Source organism: Barbatula barbatula (assembly GCF_947034865.1).
Source record: "Barbatula barbatula genome assembly, chromosome: 17".
Lineage (NCBI taxonomy): Eukaryota > Metazoa > Chordata > Actinopteri > Cypriniformes > Nemacheilidae > Barbatula > Barbatula barbatula.
This window is the reverse complement of record NC_136780.1, coordinates 5,180,575-5,196,376: the sequence shown is the minus strand read 5'-3', so window position 1 is coordinate 5,196,376 and position 15,802 is coordinate 5,180,575. Positions and strand designations below refer to the sequence as shown.

Sequence of the window (15,802 nt, the reverse complement as noted above, 5' to 3'; positions counted from 1 at the left end):
CTGAGCAAATACAATAGGGTTCTAGCACTTCGGGCCTGAACCCTGATAATTAATCTAAATCACGCATTTTACTATGAAAAACAACAGTACAATATTGGACATATACATTTGGTGTAAAAGGCCAAATTCTATTACAAAAAAGAATGGCCCCAAAAATATTTTGACACTTGAACTACACTTAAAATGTTATTGCATTAGATTTTGTCACATGGCATTTCATAATTTGATCAAGGATTTGAATATAAAAGAAAATATATACCATGTCAAATTTATGACAAAAAGATATCGGTTCAAACTCGAAATATGTCCATAATGATGTGATGAACTGTAGCTGCTTCACTTGTACTAGAACATCCGCCTTGCATGGTAGGAACTGAAGACAGATAGGCTTAAAATGGTCCTAATTTAACAATATTTATTTGTATGGCACTTGGTATTTGTATGGCAACTAAATATGTTTCCAAATACACGTTCAGTGTTCTGTACAGGAATACTTAAAAACGAATTATATAAACAGCGCCATCTAGAGCTGGATTACATTTTTGCTCTCTAAGAAGTGTTAAAACGTCTGTCTCTAAAACATTTTCTAATAAAGTATATTAAAACAAATAAAGTGTAAAAAGTTATTAAGATACGAATAGAAGCGTGTGTAATTAATTAGACTTACAATAAAAAAATGACGCGACTTTCATACAGGCAGCGAGATAGACGCCTAAGGGTCCTTTTCCGCTTAAAACAATGTTGTCGACGCTATGACGTCCTCTTTACCCACAGTCTGAGGGAAGGTAGGCGATTTTATTTTGCCTTCACTGACAGAATCTGTCTTAAATATCAGTCATCCTTCTTTTAAAATGTTAAGAAGAACATCCGAAGACATGGATACTAATATATCCTTCATGTTTTGCCTTCATTTCAGAAATTTAAACCTCTCATCCATCCCTAAATTACAATGGCCGAGGAAGGGTAAGCATGATCGTAGTTTTTGCCGGTTCAGCAACACTCAAGTATTTACACTTGTTATGAGTTTACTTAAAGAGAGTTTAAATTTAGGTCACGCAGCTTCTTCATTACCCCTTTTTAAAACAGCGTTTGTGCTTTTTTAAATATCTGCTAGTTCTAGCTTACCTCTCTTTTTTTTGCCTCGGCAATGATGACTTTCAATCTTTTGTCGGATACCCCTGCACTCTAATTATGAGTGAGAAACACCATCTGAAAGCCGGAGGTTAAAGACACGTGCACTTGTTGTTACCCTCGTTACACCCCGCTTACGTGTATTATCCAAATCACACAGCATTGCTGCCGGAGGTGTGATGGATGTCAACACCGCCCTGCCCGAGGTGTTGAAGACCGCACTCATCCACGACGGTCTCGCCCGCGGTATCCGTGAGGCCGCAAAGGCACTGGACAAGTAAGCGTTGTTTAATGTGTATCCATCGTACAGTATTTTGTATCTGTGATGATAATTTGGCTCCCTCTACTGAACTCTATGAGGATAAAAGCCATCGTCACCTAAATTCTGTCTGAGATGCCTTTGGTATGGTCAGTCGTGGCTATTCGGGAGTTTGAAAGCTCAACACGAACTTTGTCTTTTTAGGCGCCAGGCTCATCTTTGCGTCCTAGCAGCAAACTGTGACGAGCCCATGTACGTCAAGCTGGTGGAGGCCCTCTGTGCCGAGCATCAGATCAATCTCATCAAGGTATGCGTGTCAATTTAATTTGGACAAGTACAGAACCGGGTTCGCAACTGTGTATTGTTTTGGGTCACTTTGGCATCTCCAAATGATCAGAAAACATAATTGAACAATCCAGTTTATTTCAGTACTGCGTAAACCCTCAGGCAGTGTTTTCTCATGAATATTGCTAGGAAACCCTTCATTTTAGTTTACAAGACATTTGCGGCAAAATGCTAATTACCTTTCTTTACCTCTGCAGGTTGATGACAACAAGAAGCTTGGCGAGTGGGTTGGTCTGTGTAAGATCGACAGAGAGGGCAAACCCCGTAAGGTTGTGGGCTGCAGCTGTGTGGTCATCAAGGTGGGTGTCCGCCTGTAAATCTGCATCCACAGACTGTTTTTATTTGTTTAATCCGGAGTCTGTTTTTAAACTTTCACAAAACACAGTGCTGAGGAGCAATAAATGCCTAAACATGTTCTTTAGAACAACGTTTGTCTGGATTTTCTAGCCAGGTTGAGTTATGTGACCCTGTGTTTTATAGCTTGGCAAGAATGAATGCTCGACCATATGACACATGACCTTATTTTGGCTCCTGAGTTTTGCACAATGTGATTTGAGTTTTTCTTTTATTTGTGAACTGATTCTATTAGGAAGTAACTGTGAAAGTAACTGCGATGTTTTCTTGTATTTTTAGGACTACGGCAAGGAGTCCCAGGCTAAGGACGTCATTGAGGAGTACTTCAAATCCAAGAAGTAAAGCAGGGAATAAAATCTTTGAAAATAACATTTTGTCTTCTGTTCCTTAATTGCTGGGAAGTTTATTTTGTTTCTATGTTGAACTTATCTACAGTAGAAATGGAGAGGCCCAAATGGACCTATTAAGTTGCATTTTTTTGATAAAGCTGAGTTTATGCTTGTGTGTTGATCTACTGCCAAGCTACTAAAAAATGTAGTTCATTAGCGTCGCTACTTGTACTCTCCAACAATAGTTGTTGATGTATTTATGTAAATTAAGTTAAAATTAGAATTTAAATATGTGAATTGAATGCCTTAGTTGATCCCATTGGGGGTCACCTATAATAATAACTTGAAAACCTGCCAGCCTGGGAATCAAACATGCAACCTTTGAGTTTTAAGTATGGCTCGGTTTATTAGGCCACAACCATATCTTTGACCAAATGCATAAAATAATTCCTATTAAGTGGACATGAAGCAGTTAATATACTTAACTATTAACATTGTTAAGCTGTTTGAAATTAAGGCGTTACATTTTAAACTTAATTCAAAGTATATACAGCATTCAATATAAATGCATAGTTAAACCATAACAGCTTAATTTACTTTCAAAGGTAAAATAAAGTTAATAAAATTAGTTGTGAATGCTGAATTGCGATGGGTGAGATGATAATTGTAATTTTGCTGTAAAATTAATATAGGAAATCTGTCCTTTCATGCCACCTTGATGCTCATCAAAAGCACACAACCCCTAAAGCTTAACATTTCCTTAAAATGAACTAACCCTGGAACATGACCTGCTCTGAAGCAGGTTATCTTCAGAGAGTAAGTTGCTATGTTTGCATACATACCCTGAAAGTTATCTGTTTTTGGAATCGAAAGTTGAGGTTATCAGCTAACTAACCCTTAAACTTACCTGGCTATGTCACATAACCAGCTTTCTGGAATACCCCCCTGCTAATGTCAGAAGTGTCTCTTGCATTTCAAATGAAAGTTCCTGGGTTTTTTAGAGCACAAATAAGTCTTTTACATTCATATTATGAACATTTTAAAAAATGAGAAATCAACAAAATCAAGTTTACGTTTTTATCTACATTCTCAAAATAAAAACTGACACACAACTTTATAAGGCACAACAAATTATACACATACTTTTTTTGCCCCAAAAATTACAAAAAAGACAATCAAAACAATACCATGTGAAAACACACAGCATTCTTAAGTATTTAGGCTAGTTGTAAAATAATTTACATGAGTTATGAATCTAATCTAAATGATCCTTGTTTCGAGTACAGAGCTTCAGTTGTGGAGATGAAGACGATGAAGTCTATAGTATAGACAAATAAAATGTTTCTGCAGAAGAGTGAGTGTATATGCTGTTTGCAGTCAAAGTATTCTGTTCACATGAACAAAATGCATACTCCACTCCCCTCATACAGACATGAAATGCAGTGTGTGACGTAAGACCTTAGTTAGCTCTTTAAAAAGCCTGGTTTGACCATTACAATCCCATTTCCCAGTCTGTCCTAGTCTTCTTAAGACAGTGCAGAATTATCTCAAAAGCCAGAGTTCTCTCAAAAATAAAAAGACGACAACAACGACACCATAAAAAGAGACTGCAGTGTACTCTTATTCTTAAATAGTTGTACAAAAAAAGGCCTATGATACAAGTGTTGAGTGTTACAGGTACTCAAACTCCAGTGCTTGGTGGAGGGCAAGCAGGTCAGAGTGGCTCGATATTCTCCAGAAGGGCATGTTGTGCTGAGGAGAGAAACAGATTGTGAGCATGTAAACGTGTATGTTAAGTAAACAGAGATTTGAAAACACAATATTTTCCACGATCCATGCAGACTTGTTAAAGCACTCTAAAAGCAAAGCCTTTTTTCAGACAGCTATTCACATATTGGCTAAAAAGAGTTAAAAATTTCTTAAAATGTTCTCTGTATTCCCGCTAATGTTTAAAAATAAATCCAAACCACCTAAAGATTTATAAACACAGTCTCTGATACTAATCACATTGAATTAGCATACTTGCTAGAGAGGGTTTATAAAGAGTTTATGTTATGACTAAACAGGAAAAAAATATTTTTATTATATATGTAAAGTTCATCACTTAATGCTATCAACATTGTTACAAAAAATATTACATTAAGGATTTATACACAAATATAAAACGGTCAGCTCTCCGCTTCGCGTCGTGCCACAACGCCCTTAGCTGTTATAAAATGCACTGTAACCCACTGCTTCTTGGGGTTTATTGCTTTAATAAACCCTTTACAAATCCATAGAGTCAGCACTTTGTATAGTCTTGCGAAATAGAAACAATTCTGTTTTGCAAAATATACATTTGATTTGCACACACTGCCCAAACTCTGATCAGAAATGCATCATAGTTGTTTTCTAGAACAGAAGTATTCAGCTGGGTCTTAAGGCACTGCAGATGTTTTACAGGAGGACACAATCTGAGTCTGAATCTTGATACCCTTGAGATGAAGACCAAACCTAAGATCAGTCTTCATCTGGACTACCAGCCCATCGTTTCCTAAAAATCACATAAGTGCTGGAGTCCACAGCTCTGGTAGTTTATGTTATCTGCTCACACGAAGTGATGCAATGCGTGGCTGGATTAGATGCATTAGACGTTTTAGAAGACCCTCGGCTGAATAGCTCTGTTCTGAAACACTGGGGATCTGAGAAAGCGGGTGATCTCAGACCATCAGAGGAAAGGTGGCTGCTACTGACATCCACATTTAAACTACAGACAAAAAGTGAATGAAGCACACAAGCTGCCGATCAGATGGATCTACTCAAAGCTCTAAAGCACACACAGGCAGGAAGTCCAATCTGAGAGGTCACACACTGCTTTCGGGTCTCCCGGGGGTCGTTACCTTGGCAGCGGCCTGCTCCTCTTCCACACCATCCCCAATAACAACATACACTACCTTCCTGCCAAACCTCTGCATTATGCGTTCAAAGCAACTCTCTTTGCCTGCAACATAAACAAGGTGACAGGTCAGAGGTTTGGGGTCAAAGGTGAGGTTTTACCTGGCTGGCTGCATGCTCCTCATCCCGCCCATCGCCAATCACAACATACGTAACGTTAGTGCCAAACCTGGATACTATACGTTCAAAACAGCTCTCTTTACCTGCGGAAACAAGGCACAGACTTCAACCTCAACACACACAATGACAATTTACTAGTCCTAATCACGTGATTTAAAAAGGTAAAAATATAGAGAGCAGATGGAAAGAAATGAGGTTAAAAAGCAGTAGTGAGAAGGCACCACGTGGAGGAAAAGCGAGTAGGAATTTTTCCATTTAGACTCAAAAACGACAGACATACCTTGACCTCTCAAAAAATTTGCTTCTCACTGTTACCATGACGACTTTAAAAAGCATGAGATTTGTGGAAGTGCGTGTGAAGAAACGGGCTTTGGCTCAACGAGACGACTAAGCGTTATGAACTAGTTATAATTCATTCAGATCCAGTGATCCTCATTTGTTAGTTGCGTGACAGTAGCGTAGAATTTTGTATACAATACAAATCATGAATGAAGTCCAGCTGTTTATGAAAAAGAGAAAGTTTCCTTGGCTTGTGTTGATCAACATATAGCTTTGATCAGCCAAAGTCAAAGTAGGGGAGAGGAGGAATGCCATGACCAGGTCCCCGGATCCGTTTTCATTTATGATTTGCCAAACTTGTACACACACGCACACTGAAATCGACGGTACCCTCGAATGCATAAAACAGCATGGTGATAAAAAAATGTCTGAACATAACACTCACCTATTTTGGTTGCGCTGTAAATGTTTTCAACAGGAAAGACAGAGCCCAGGCTATACAACAACACTTTAGCAAAAGCGGGTATTAACTGTGTCGTGGTCACCAATACGTTAACGCAGTTACTCCTGTATGAGAAATATAAAAATACTTATATAAATATCACAAATATTGTGATTTTGTTACACGTGTAGGTTGGTATGTGAAGAGATGTACCTGGAGCTGATGATTGACAAGGATTTGAGCGCAGTGGTCAGCCAGGAGTCTGTGAGAGCCTCCACCTCCGCTCGTAGCTGAAGCCACGCCTCCCTCTTAGCCGGCCCAAGCAACCCTGCGAAGTCACAATAAAGCAATACTCCGTTATATTTTGCATAGTAATATTAAGCTATTCACAAGACGAGTCGATATCTTACCGCCAACGTTGTTTTTGTATGTGCAGTACAACTCCTTCACTCTTCTATATCGGAAGGCCAACTTCCTCATCCAGTCGACTCCGCCCCTAACTCCTGTTGCTAGGCACAGACTTGCACTTGTTGCAGCTGCATGGAAGCCATCAGTGGCAAAACTGTAAGTACTGTTGATAATAACAATAACACACCTCGTTTAACATACAATAGGCATTTAGTCGTGTTTCATAGCATTATTTACACTTGTTTCGTAAAGTTAGATTCGATACACAGTTTGTTAAACAGGTGATACTCGCCTAAGATCCTGGCCATTATCATCGGATGAGGCATCATCAATGTGCACCTGGTCACATTCCTACAGGAACACACAATATAGTTACCATTTGTAACCAGCAGGGGGCCACCCAATCACATAAAGACTTACAAAAAATTCTACACCCTAACCCCAATGGAAATATTCTTTCGTGTTAACATGTTCAAATAAGAATAAGTTTGATTAGTTTGTTTGATAATAATGATGTAGGTGGATCAGACTTTTATCACAACCTACAAAAGAAAAAAAGGAGTGTGCTTACCTCTAAATCATTAAAAAATAAATGAGTATCAGCGAGATTAAATATCATCTCCTCCATTCTCAAACCGAGGGTCACAGCCAAGGGAGGGTCCTACAGTATCAGAAATATTTTTTAGTATATAATTAGTTTTTGTCATCATATAAACAACAACACACAGCAATTTCAGTGGACAAGAAAAGAATAGTATGAACATTTTAGGATTTGATTTAGGCTTTGATCGTAAATGAAATGTTGTATTAGAGCCACTTTGCTGATGACATAATGTTATATAGACAGTTTCAGCAGTAACAACAATAAAATGTTATGTTGCCCAAACTTGACGCCGGTTGGCTGCCGCAAAGAATCATTTACTGTTATTTTAATACAATTAATATTTAATATACAATAAAATATTAATATAAATGCATATTAATATAAATAAACATAAATTGTGATGTTATAACCAAACACAGACCAGAAGTTAACTTCGGGCCAGGTGCGTGCGTCCCATTAAACCATCTATAATTACAATATTATTTTGTGCAGTGTAAACGCAGCTATAAATGCTTCCATATTTCCAAAAATATGTGTAAGAAAGACGAGCAATTTAGCATACAAATATTACATTGACATCACTGTCAACCTTTTTAAACTTCATCGTACGTTACTTTAAAAATATAATGTTTACAATACTCCAAAATAAATTGCACACCAAGAACAACATGAAATACAAGTCTTAGGAATGTCATTGAGGAATATTGATAAATATCAATCTAGTTTGAATACATTCGTTTAGCAGTTTTAAAGTTCTAAGTTCCTTAACAATTCACACTTTGTAGATTAGTCAATTCCAAAATAATGTTCACCATTATGATGACGGACTCTACAATTGTCTCCAAACATCAGCCACCCTTACCCTTAAACACACACACACACACACACACACACACACACACACACACACACACACACACACACACACACACTCACACACACTGAAGGGGGGTACACGCAGCTGTAAAAATCATCATGTGTGATGGAGTTTGTTGGCTCTGATGTGATTGGCTGGGACAGTGAACAGGAATAGAAAAGCACACACAAACACACACACTTAACGGCAAAACTCTGACAGAGATTGGAAATGATGATTCAACTGTTTAAAAATGTTTCAAGGTAACATAAGCACACGTTAAAAAATTATAATTGAGGTGATTCTTTCAAATAAAAATAAACAATCCAGGTCCTGTTGCCGTTGAACTGCTTTGCCCTGTGAATTTTGTTGAACAGCAATTTCACACTCTTAGCGCTGATGTCTCAATAAGTCAAAGTGTGTGTGTGTAAGCGTATGACGGCATGTACGATCGCTCTGATGGGAGTGCTTAAGAACGGAGGGTTTTGATCGTCATAGAGACAGCAGAAATAGCTCCAGAGCCGCGAATAGACGCAGCTGTCTCCATGTCTCTCACCGACCGAACGACAAGAAATGAGGGAAGGTGTCAGAAGGAGTGTGACACTTTAACATCTCCTGAGTCTGGCCATCACGGTGCTGAATGTAATTTCAATGTTTGCTGCCTGATGCTTATAATTGATACCCAATTAAGTTTCAACAATTGAGAACCGAAATCAGATCTAGTTGTCTTATTTGTTTCTTGCAGCAAAATCTATCTCTGAAATCTGAAAGTTTTAAAAATGCTTTTATATGCACGTGAGTCTATTTGTGTGTACAGCATGCTTGTGTTTTCTCACCTTGCCGTATTTCTGTGCATAAGAGCCTGTGAGGAGCGAGTGAAACACAATGATCGTCTCATCCAGATCCCAAACAAACACCCTCTGTAAAAGCATGCAGACACATGTCTCAGAAAACAAACAGCGATGACACACAGGTTTTTGTTTACATGAGCATCTGCACTTGTTCTGCTTTTAGCATCTATCTGTGTGTCTGTCTGTGTGTGTGTGTAGATAAAAATACACCTCAAGATCACTGTCAGGTGGTGGCGAGGGATTGTTCTTTCTGCCCCGCCCTCTCGCTTTAGCCGCACCCCCTCGACACGCCCTGTCTTCCATCTCCTTAACAGGCGTAGATGGGCTCTGTCCCGCCTCGAACTCACCTGCATATGGGAAATATGGAAAAGCAAGAAACAAGTGTGAGCTAAACAAAGAGAAGCTTGAAAACAGATGCTTGGTCCTACTGGAGAAGTCAAGCGTTAAGTTGGCATGTTTTCTGTTTCAGTGAAACTATCAACAATCACGTTCGGGAAACGTTTGTGTCCAAATCCACATCTAAAACAAAGGATCTGTGTCTGCTTTTGGAAATGAAAATAAAATTGTGCACAGATCACGAATGCTGGATATTGGTATGCATTACCGAATATAGAGTTTGTGTGCGTACGAGTCAAACTGTGAAAAAAGCGGATGTAATGAGCTCTGCTGAACAGCAGCCAAGCTAAATCACTGAAGAAAACAGTTCTAGGACCCCACAGAAATCTGCACAATCCCCCAAGCACCCTTAATCACCGGCCTATCTAACACAATCAACAACTACACAAAACCTGCGTGCCAAAAGCCCTGTTACAACAGTTATAACATTCTAACATCCGTTCTAGCTCTCATATGTGTGATTAGCTGCTCTGTTGGAATGATTCACTTTAAACTGCCATGCCAATTTTCCCTTTTTTGACTGAAAGCAGTAGAGATGTTGTATTTTGAACATTTGTAAGTAAATGTGTGGTGCTTTCCTCAGCCAAAACCATTGGCATGATGCTACGGTGTTGTTGGTGATTGCCAAGGGATTGCTAAGAACTTTTTAGAACATTGATATGTGGTTGCTGGGGGGTATATTGGTCTGTTGGCAACTAGATACTTTATATCTTGGGTTCTTCCATCAAAATAATGTTTTGCCATTTATCTTTTTGATTGGTGCTTACCTGGATTCAGGTCCTGCCCTGTCATAATGGGGGTGGAGTCTTGCAGCTGATAGGTGGAGACTGAACTTGTGCCATCCAATGAGCTGTTAGATGTCATATAGGAACCATAGGAGGATGTGGAGTAATACTGAGCATATTGGTTCTGGCCAAATGCTGTGTAGGAGGGATATTCCTGCTGGAAAACAAACGAATAACAGTATTATTGACATACATGACAAAAGCTCTGTATTGGCATTGCACTAAATACAATTTGATGAATTTATTATTTGTTTTCTTGTACTTTCATAGCTTAATAGAGGTCTTTATTACGTTAAGTAAGTTTCAACTTTGTCTCAGATGTTTCTTCTTAAAAAAAGGAAATACAAAAAAAGTGACAACTGTTGTATAGAATGGTGTAAAGCTATATCATGATAATTAAATAAAACATTTATCATAATTATTTAATAAATGAAGAATTCATTTGCAAAAAAGATATCTCAGCTTTGTGAAAAATATTTTTTGTTCAATTAATATCAAGCAAACTGCAGTTGGGTTGTTTTGATTAGGTAGCGATAACAAAATATTAAATGCAATGAGATAAAATAACAAAATAGAAAACATGTTTTTTGAGAATACAAAATAAATGAACTTATTAGAGTTTGATAACACATAAAATCAATAGTTCATAATCTGTCAAATCTGAGAACAAGGACATTTTATCGAGATGTCTCTAGAGACACTATAGAGATTACTATAATACTTTCTGGACAACAACTCTGCATAAAGAAAATAAGTTAAAATGATCCAAATATACATATATTCCAAACCCGATTATTTAAGTTATTAACAGTTTGTTAACAGTTATTTTAGTCCTGTCAGACAACAGACCTCAATTGTTATCTTCTCTGAATGAACATGCAACAAAATATTTGAAAAGTACAGGTTTTATGACATTCTCAAATGAAAGAAGAAGAGAGATTTAGTTTATCTGGGGAATAATAAAAAGAGAAAAAGGATTGGGTCGAACAGATTTCTGGCCCAGCCACAAAAAGCTGTGTTTGATGGGAGAGCTTTTATCACTCCCCGGCTCCTCTTGTATCTTTGAGAGAATTTGACATGTACAGACCCAGGCGGTTCTCATACGGGAGACGACTCTAAAACTGTCAGTGACTATCGCTCTCTCTCAAAAACACGAACGCTGCAGTAAAAAGACTCTCAGCAAAACTCCACTACTGCTTTCACATTTCATTTCACTTTAATTCAGATCACTCCTTCACTGCGACCACTGCCAGAACTGCACTTTGTTTACACTGCTAAATTCATCAGTGTCGTTCGGTCCTTTTCTTTGGCAGTGCTTTCCATCATAAAAATCAAGAGCAAGTCCTAAAACATAAATTCTCTCAGATGAAAGATGGCGAATTGCTCTTTTAGGCCTGGGCTGTTTTAAACAAAGTGCTGGTCCTCTGTTAAACTCCGACGTTATTGGTTTGTGCGTGTGTGTGTGTGTATATATACCTGTTGTGTGGTGAAGTTGCCTGGGTTGGAGTTGTTGGATGTGTAGAGACCAGGAGAGGTTGTGAAACCAGACCCCGCTGAAAGAAAGAAAATGAAAGTAATTTCCCTTTGATTCAACTTTAAAATAAATCTTACGGGACCGAACAGAAAATGTATCAATGTGTGATATTGCATACTGACCAGGCATCTGATAGGGCGAGTAGGCAGTCTGTCCCGGCTGAGGGGTGGTAAATCCGGGGCTATAGCTGAGCCCTGATTGGAGGGTTGACTGTGTCTCTGTCTTTATGCCTGGCAACATCACCCCCAAATCTGTAGCTCAAGATCAAGAAAGACAGCCTGTCAATTAAACTGGGTTTATCCTGTACTAATGGCTCTTTCACACGACTACATTGTACACACACCCGTCACACACCCATAAACGTGAAACTACAGTATAAGCACAAAAACATGTGTTTTATGTAAACGTTTTGTACACACGGTCATTCAACATGTAAACAAACCTATAAGATTTACCATAGGTGGAGAGGCTGTATGGTGGAGTAGTTTGAGAGTACGGTGTGTAAACTGTCGACTGCTGCATGCTACTGAACTGTGATTGACCGGTGTAGGCCGACATGGGAGGAGCCACGGGAGTAGACAGGATGTGGGGGTAAGGCCTGCCAATCACAACACAAAAATCGAAACATTCAGCTTTTGTTTGAGGAGATGTTTAGATGTTTCTGTGTGTATCTATGTATATTATGATGTGGGTGTTTGTTATAGTGTGTAGTGTGTGTGTGTGTGTGTGTGTGTCTTACTTTGAGGGGTAGAGAGGAGGTGAATACTGGTGAGCCGAACGAGGGCTGAATCCACTGCTGCTTATAACTACACAAACAAGACATTAAATAAAGAAAATATTAGAAATTATATTCTCAGCATAACCCTGTGAGTGAAAAGTAGCTAAACTGAAAAATATATTTTAACTAGAGAATTTCTCAGTTTTTGGGGCATTCTGCTTTTTCTTTTGTGTGAAACCTGATGATCCGTGTTTTCCCAGCATGATCTGAGAATGATCCAAAAAGACTGTTTAAAAATCTTTTAAAACTTTATAAATTAGATTTTAAATCTCACGTTTTCAATGTGCACTTAGACTCTTGCACACCACTGTAATTAAATTGCCATTTTTAACTATAATGACATCCAACTTAAATGTAAAGAAATCGTCTTTACGCACACACACTGTACTAGGATTTATGAGCAGTCAGTACTGTATGTCAGCTGTCGTTTGCTTCCTCTGAATGTGTACTTTATTACATATCAAAACCATAAAATAAAATGTGCGCTGGACGTTTTCCATTCCAACTGCACTTGCCAAAACACCATCACTTCAACAAAACACACACATGCGCGTGCTTTGATTGACAGCTCACAATCTTTCTCAACAGCTGGATTCAATTGAACAAAAAGCCAAAAAATTAAATAACAGGAACTATTCTCTAAAAACAAGTCGTCAATCGGATAATTTCCTCCTTTTTTTCCTGTAAGTAAGGAACATCACGACGAGGATCTCTTTTATATCTTTAATTGAGAGAATGTAGAGTCTTCTCAGATGTTTCTCTTGAGAAACAAAGCATGTCTCCTTAAGAGTTTAAGAAGAGATCTATGAAACATTCAATGCTCAATGCTCAAAGTTTTGCTACACTAATAGTGCAGCTATTTACAATTGCTGTACATAAAAACATATCTTAAATACGCCTGTTGTTATGTCTTTTTAACAGACTGTTTAAGTTAACACTTAAATGAATCGTATCAATCATCTGCTCTATAAAAGAGAAGAGTCTAAACATTATATATTCGTATGGCTTGTCATACAGCCTGAGCTAAACATTTTTCATCCCTCACATAAACAACATGCAGTAATCTTTTCTATAAAGACATCACACTCCTCTGTCAACCTCAAGCAAGGGCCTCAACCTTCTCTGCAGGGGAGCGCATGGATAGCAGGTCTCTCAGTCACTGCGCGTATGTGTGAGCGCATCGATCTAAATAAAGAGTCTGAGGCTCTGATGACGTTCGCTCAAGGGCAGTACAAAGATTGAGGGCTCAAAGCTTTCAGCAACTTCCCAAGCAGGATTACAGCAGGCATTCTGCATGCAGTGCATATAACTGAATGCGTTTGTGCGTGTGCGTGCATGGATGTCTTACCTGACCCAGTGTAAGAGTCCAGCACAGTGTCTCCCGCTGAGCTCACAGCCTCACTGCTGTTCAGGGGCTCTGATTTAACTTCAAGAGAGAAATCGAGAGACGAGACATGCTATCAACTTTCATTCTCCTATACAAAACCTCGAAAAATCTCAAGAAGTTAAAAGGAAACTATGTGATTTCAAAATCAATGCTACAGAAAGCCTGTAAAAGTCAAAAACACTGCACGCAAACACACACACGTGCTCTATCATATATGCACACTCCATACACACATGCAGTATACCATCGTTCTTCATACTTGGGGCAGTGGGCGGAGTACTGCAGCCCAGCAGCCAATCAGCTGTGTTTAGAATGGTCAAGTTCTCTCCTGGGGAGGATGGGGGTGGAGTCAGATGTATAGTGAACTACATTACCCAGTTACAGTACCAGAAGCTCACTAACTGTATATAGTGGCACTAAAATGTATTTGGACACTTAAAACATATTAGTTCAATTGCATTAAATAGCAAAATATCAACATGGTTTGATATTTTTCTTATCAAATACCAGAAAACGCAAATATACCAAATGTGTCTAAATTAAAGAAATAAAATACTTTTTGTGAACAGTAAAAAAATACAATAATTACTAAAAGGTAAAATAGATAATTCCTTTGTAAATAATATGGCCGTCATTCCTAATGCTTCCATAATGAATTACACAGATATGGGACATACAATATCCGTCCATTTAAAAACTACATCAAGAGTCAAGTTTCCGAAATCATATTTTGCTCAGAAGACTTTATAACAGTTCTGTGTGACACATAGGCACAGACAGAAACAGCCTCATTTTTTTTATGAATCTGTGTGTTTGTGAGGGAAAGAGAGCACAAAAGTCCTCGTAAGTAAGATGAATGAGGCTTCACCAGCAGTGGGTTTCATGTTGGGAGATGTGTGTCTGTGTGGGTGGTTGTGTGGGAGGACTGTGTATGTGTGTGCATGTGTGTAGGGATTCAGTCTAGGCTGTGAGCTGATGAGGTAGACAGAGGAGAATGTTGAATATGTTGATGTTTTGGCAGAAGCACGGTCCCAGTGTGTGTGTGTATGTCGTGCTGTTAAAATCATTAGCTTTCCTTTCTGTGGTCCTTTATTGTTTTATTCCAGCGACATGTCAAAAACAGGAGAGATCACAAGCAACATCAGTGTTGAGGAAGATACATAAAATGACGATTAGCTTGTTTGTGGCAAATACTTTAAATTCAGTCAAGCTATTCCTTTGAAAAAGTAATACAATAAGCTACTAACAAAAATAAGCTATTAAAGGGAATATTTTAAATAAATGAATCTCAAGTAGTGTGACAACAGCAAATAAATGTTTGTTTGTTAAAATTATTTTCAGTTTTTCTGAATTGACTAGTTATAGCTATGTGTTTGGGCAAAATGATCATTTTTGATTGATTCTGTGAACTACTGACAAAATTTCTCCCAAATGAAAATATTGTTTCTATTTGCTTTTCTTTGCTGACAATCAAAACTGGAGAAACAGATAAAGACAACAGAAACCATGTTCTGTATTTTTCCAGACCTCAAATACAGCAAAGAAAAAGGTTCATAATCACTTTTAAGCAATACAACATTAATATTGGTACATGCAGGAAAAGTTCAAAAAGTCCAAACGGCCACAATACTTCTAGAAGTGGTGATAAAATAAAAATTTGAAATGGTCTCTTAATTTCTTTCATGGCTGTACAGTATAGTTGACACACAGCGTAAACAACAAAGCTCTCCTCAATGACTCGAAATTCGACTTTTCCCTGAGCTCACACAGTCAGAGCCATACATCAAACCAAGTGTTAAGGGTCCATTAAGCCTTGCGTATATTTGCTCCATGTTTTCTTTTAAAACGTTTGTTCAGCGTTTTCCTCTAACAGAGAGTCAACGAGTAAGTGTGTGTTGACATCAGAGAGAAAATGAGAGTTTAAATGCAGGAAATCGTTTTCTGTGCACCGCCGGGCTCTCGCTAAAACACGCACAGGAAAGCGCTGTGAAACGTTTCCATACAAAGATC

The 15,802-nt window shown here is 38.3% G+C and overlaps 2 protein-coding genes across 11 annotated transcripts in view; one reads left to right on the top strand and one right to left on the bottom strand.

Moving 5' to 3' along the window:
* The first annotated feature begins 737 nt into the window (after positions 1-737).
* rps12 (ribosomal protein S12) lies at positions 738-2,460 on the top strand. The gene is made up of 6 exons (XM_079478482.1): positions 738-785; positions 917-963; positions 1,292-1,408; positions 1,595-1,697; positions 1,933-2,034; positions 2,369-2,460. The coding sequence occupies exons 2-6, from the start codon at positions 950-952 to the stop codon at positions 2,429-2,431; spliced, it is 399 nt and encodes a 132-aa protein (XP_079334608.1). The 5' UTR covers positions 738-785; positions 917-949; the 3' UTR covers positions 2,432-2,460.
* A 1,022-nt stretch (positions 2,461-3,482) lies between these two features.
* Positions 3,483-15,802, bottom strand: part of eya4 (EYA transcriptional coactivator and phosphatase 4) — a 37,455-nt gene continuing 25,135 nt past the window's right edge. For 2 of the 10 annotated variants that reach the window (XM_079479033.1, XM_079479032.1), the window contains exons 9-22: positions 12,367-12,433; positions 12,083-12,225; positions 11,750-11,878; positions 11,570-11,646; positions 10,076-10,250; positions 9,123-9,259; positions 8,898-8,981; positions 7,173-7,262; positions 6,894-6,952; positions 6,604-6,764; positions 6,407-6,521; positions 6,197-6,318; positions 5,298-5,398; positions 3,483-4,170 (exon numbers count right to left, since the gene is read on the bottom strand). In XM_079479033.1, the coding sequence (XP_079335159.1) occupies positions 4,090-4,170; positions 5,298-5,398; positions 6,197-6,318; positions 6,407-6,521; positions 6,604-6,764; positions 6,894-6,952; positions 7,173-7,262; positions 8,898-8,981; positions 9,123-9,259; positions 10,076-10,250; positions 11,570-11,646; positions 11,750-11,878; positions 12,083-12,225; positions 12,367-12,433 (1,541 nt within the window). In that variant the 3' untranslated portion in view covers positions 3,483-4,089. Of the gene's footprint in view, positions 4,171-5,297; positions 5,399-5,454; positions 5,556-6,196; positions 6,319-6,406; positions 6,522-6,603; positions 6,765-6,893; positions 6,953-7,172; positions 7,263-8,897; positions 8,982-9,122; positions 9,260-10,075; positions 10,251-11,569; positions 11,647-11,749; positions 11,879-12,082; positions 12,226-12,366; positions 12,434-13,753; positions 13,832-14,036; positions 14,121-15,802 lie in introns of all 10 variants that reach the window. The other 8 variants (XM_079479026.1, XM_079479024.1, XM_079479027.1 and 5 more) reach the window with 8 other exon arrangements.

What these genes read in the sequence shown, in the direction of transcription:
- rps12 (XM_079478482.1), top strand. An exon ending in GCCGCAAAGGCACTGGACAA is followed by an intron (nt 1,409 to 1,594) that starts GTAAGCGTTGTT and finishes TTGTCTTTTTAG; the next exon opens with GCGCCAGGCTCATCTTTGCG. An exon ending in GCAGCTGTGTGGTCATCAAG is followed by an intron (nt 2,035 to 2,368) that starts GTGGGTGTCCGC and finishes TTGTATTTTTAG; the next exon opens with GACTACGGCAAGGAGTCCCA.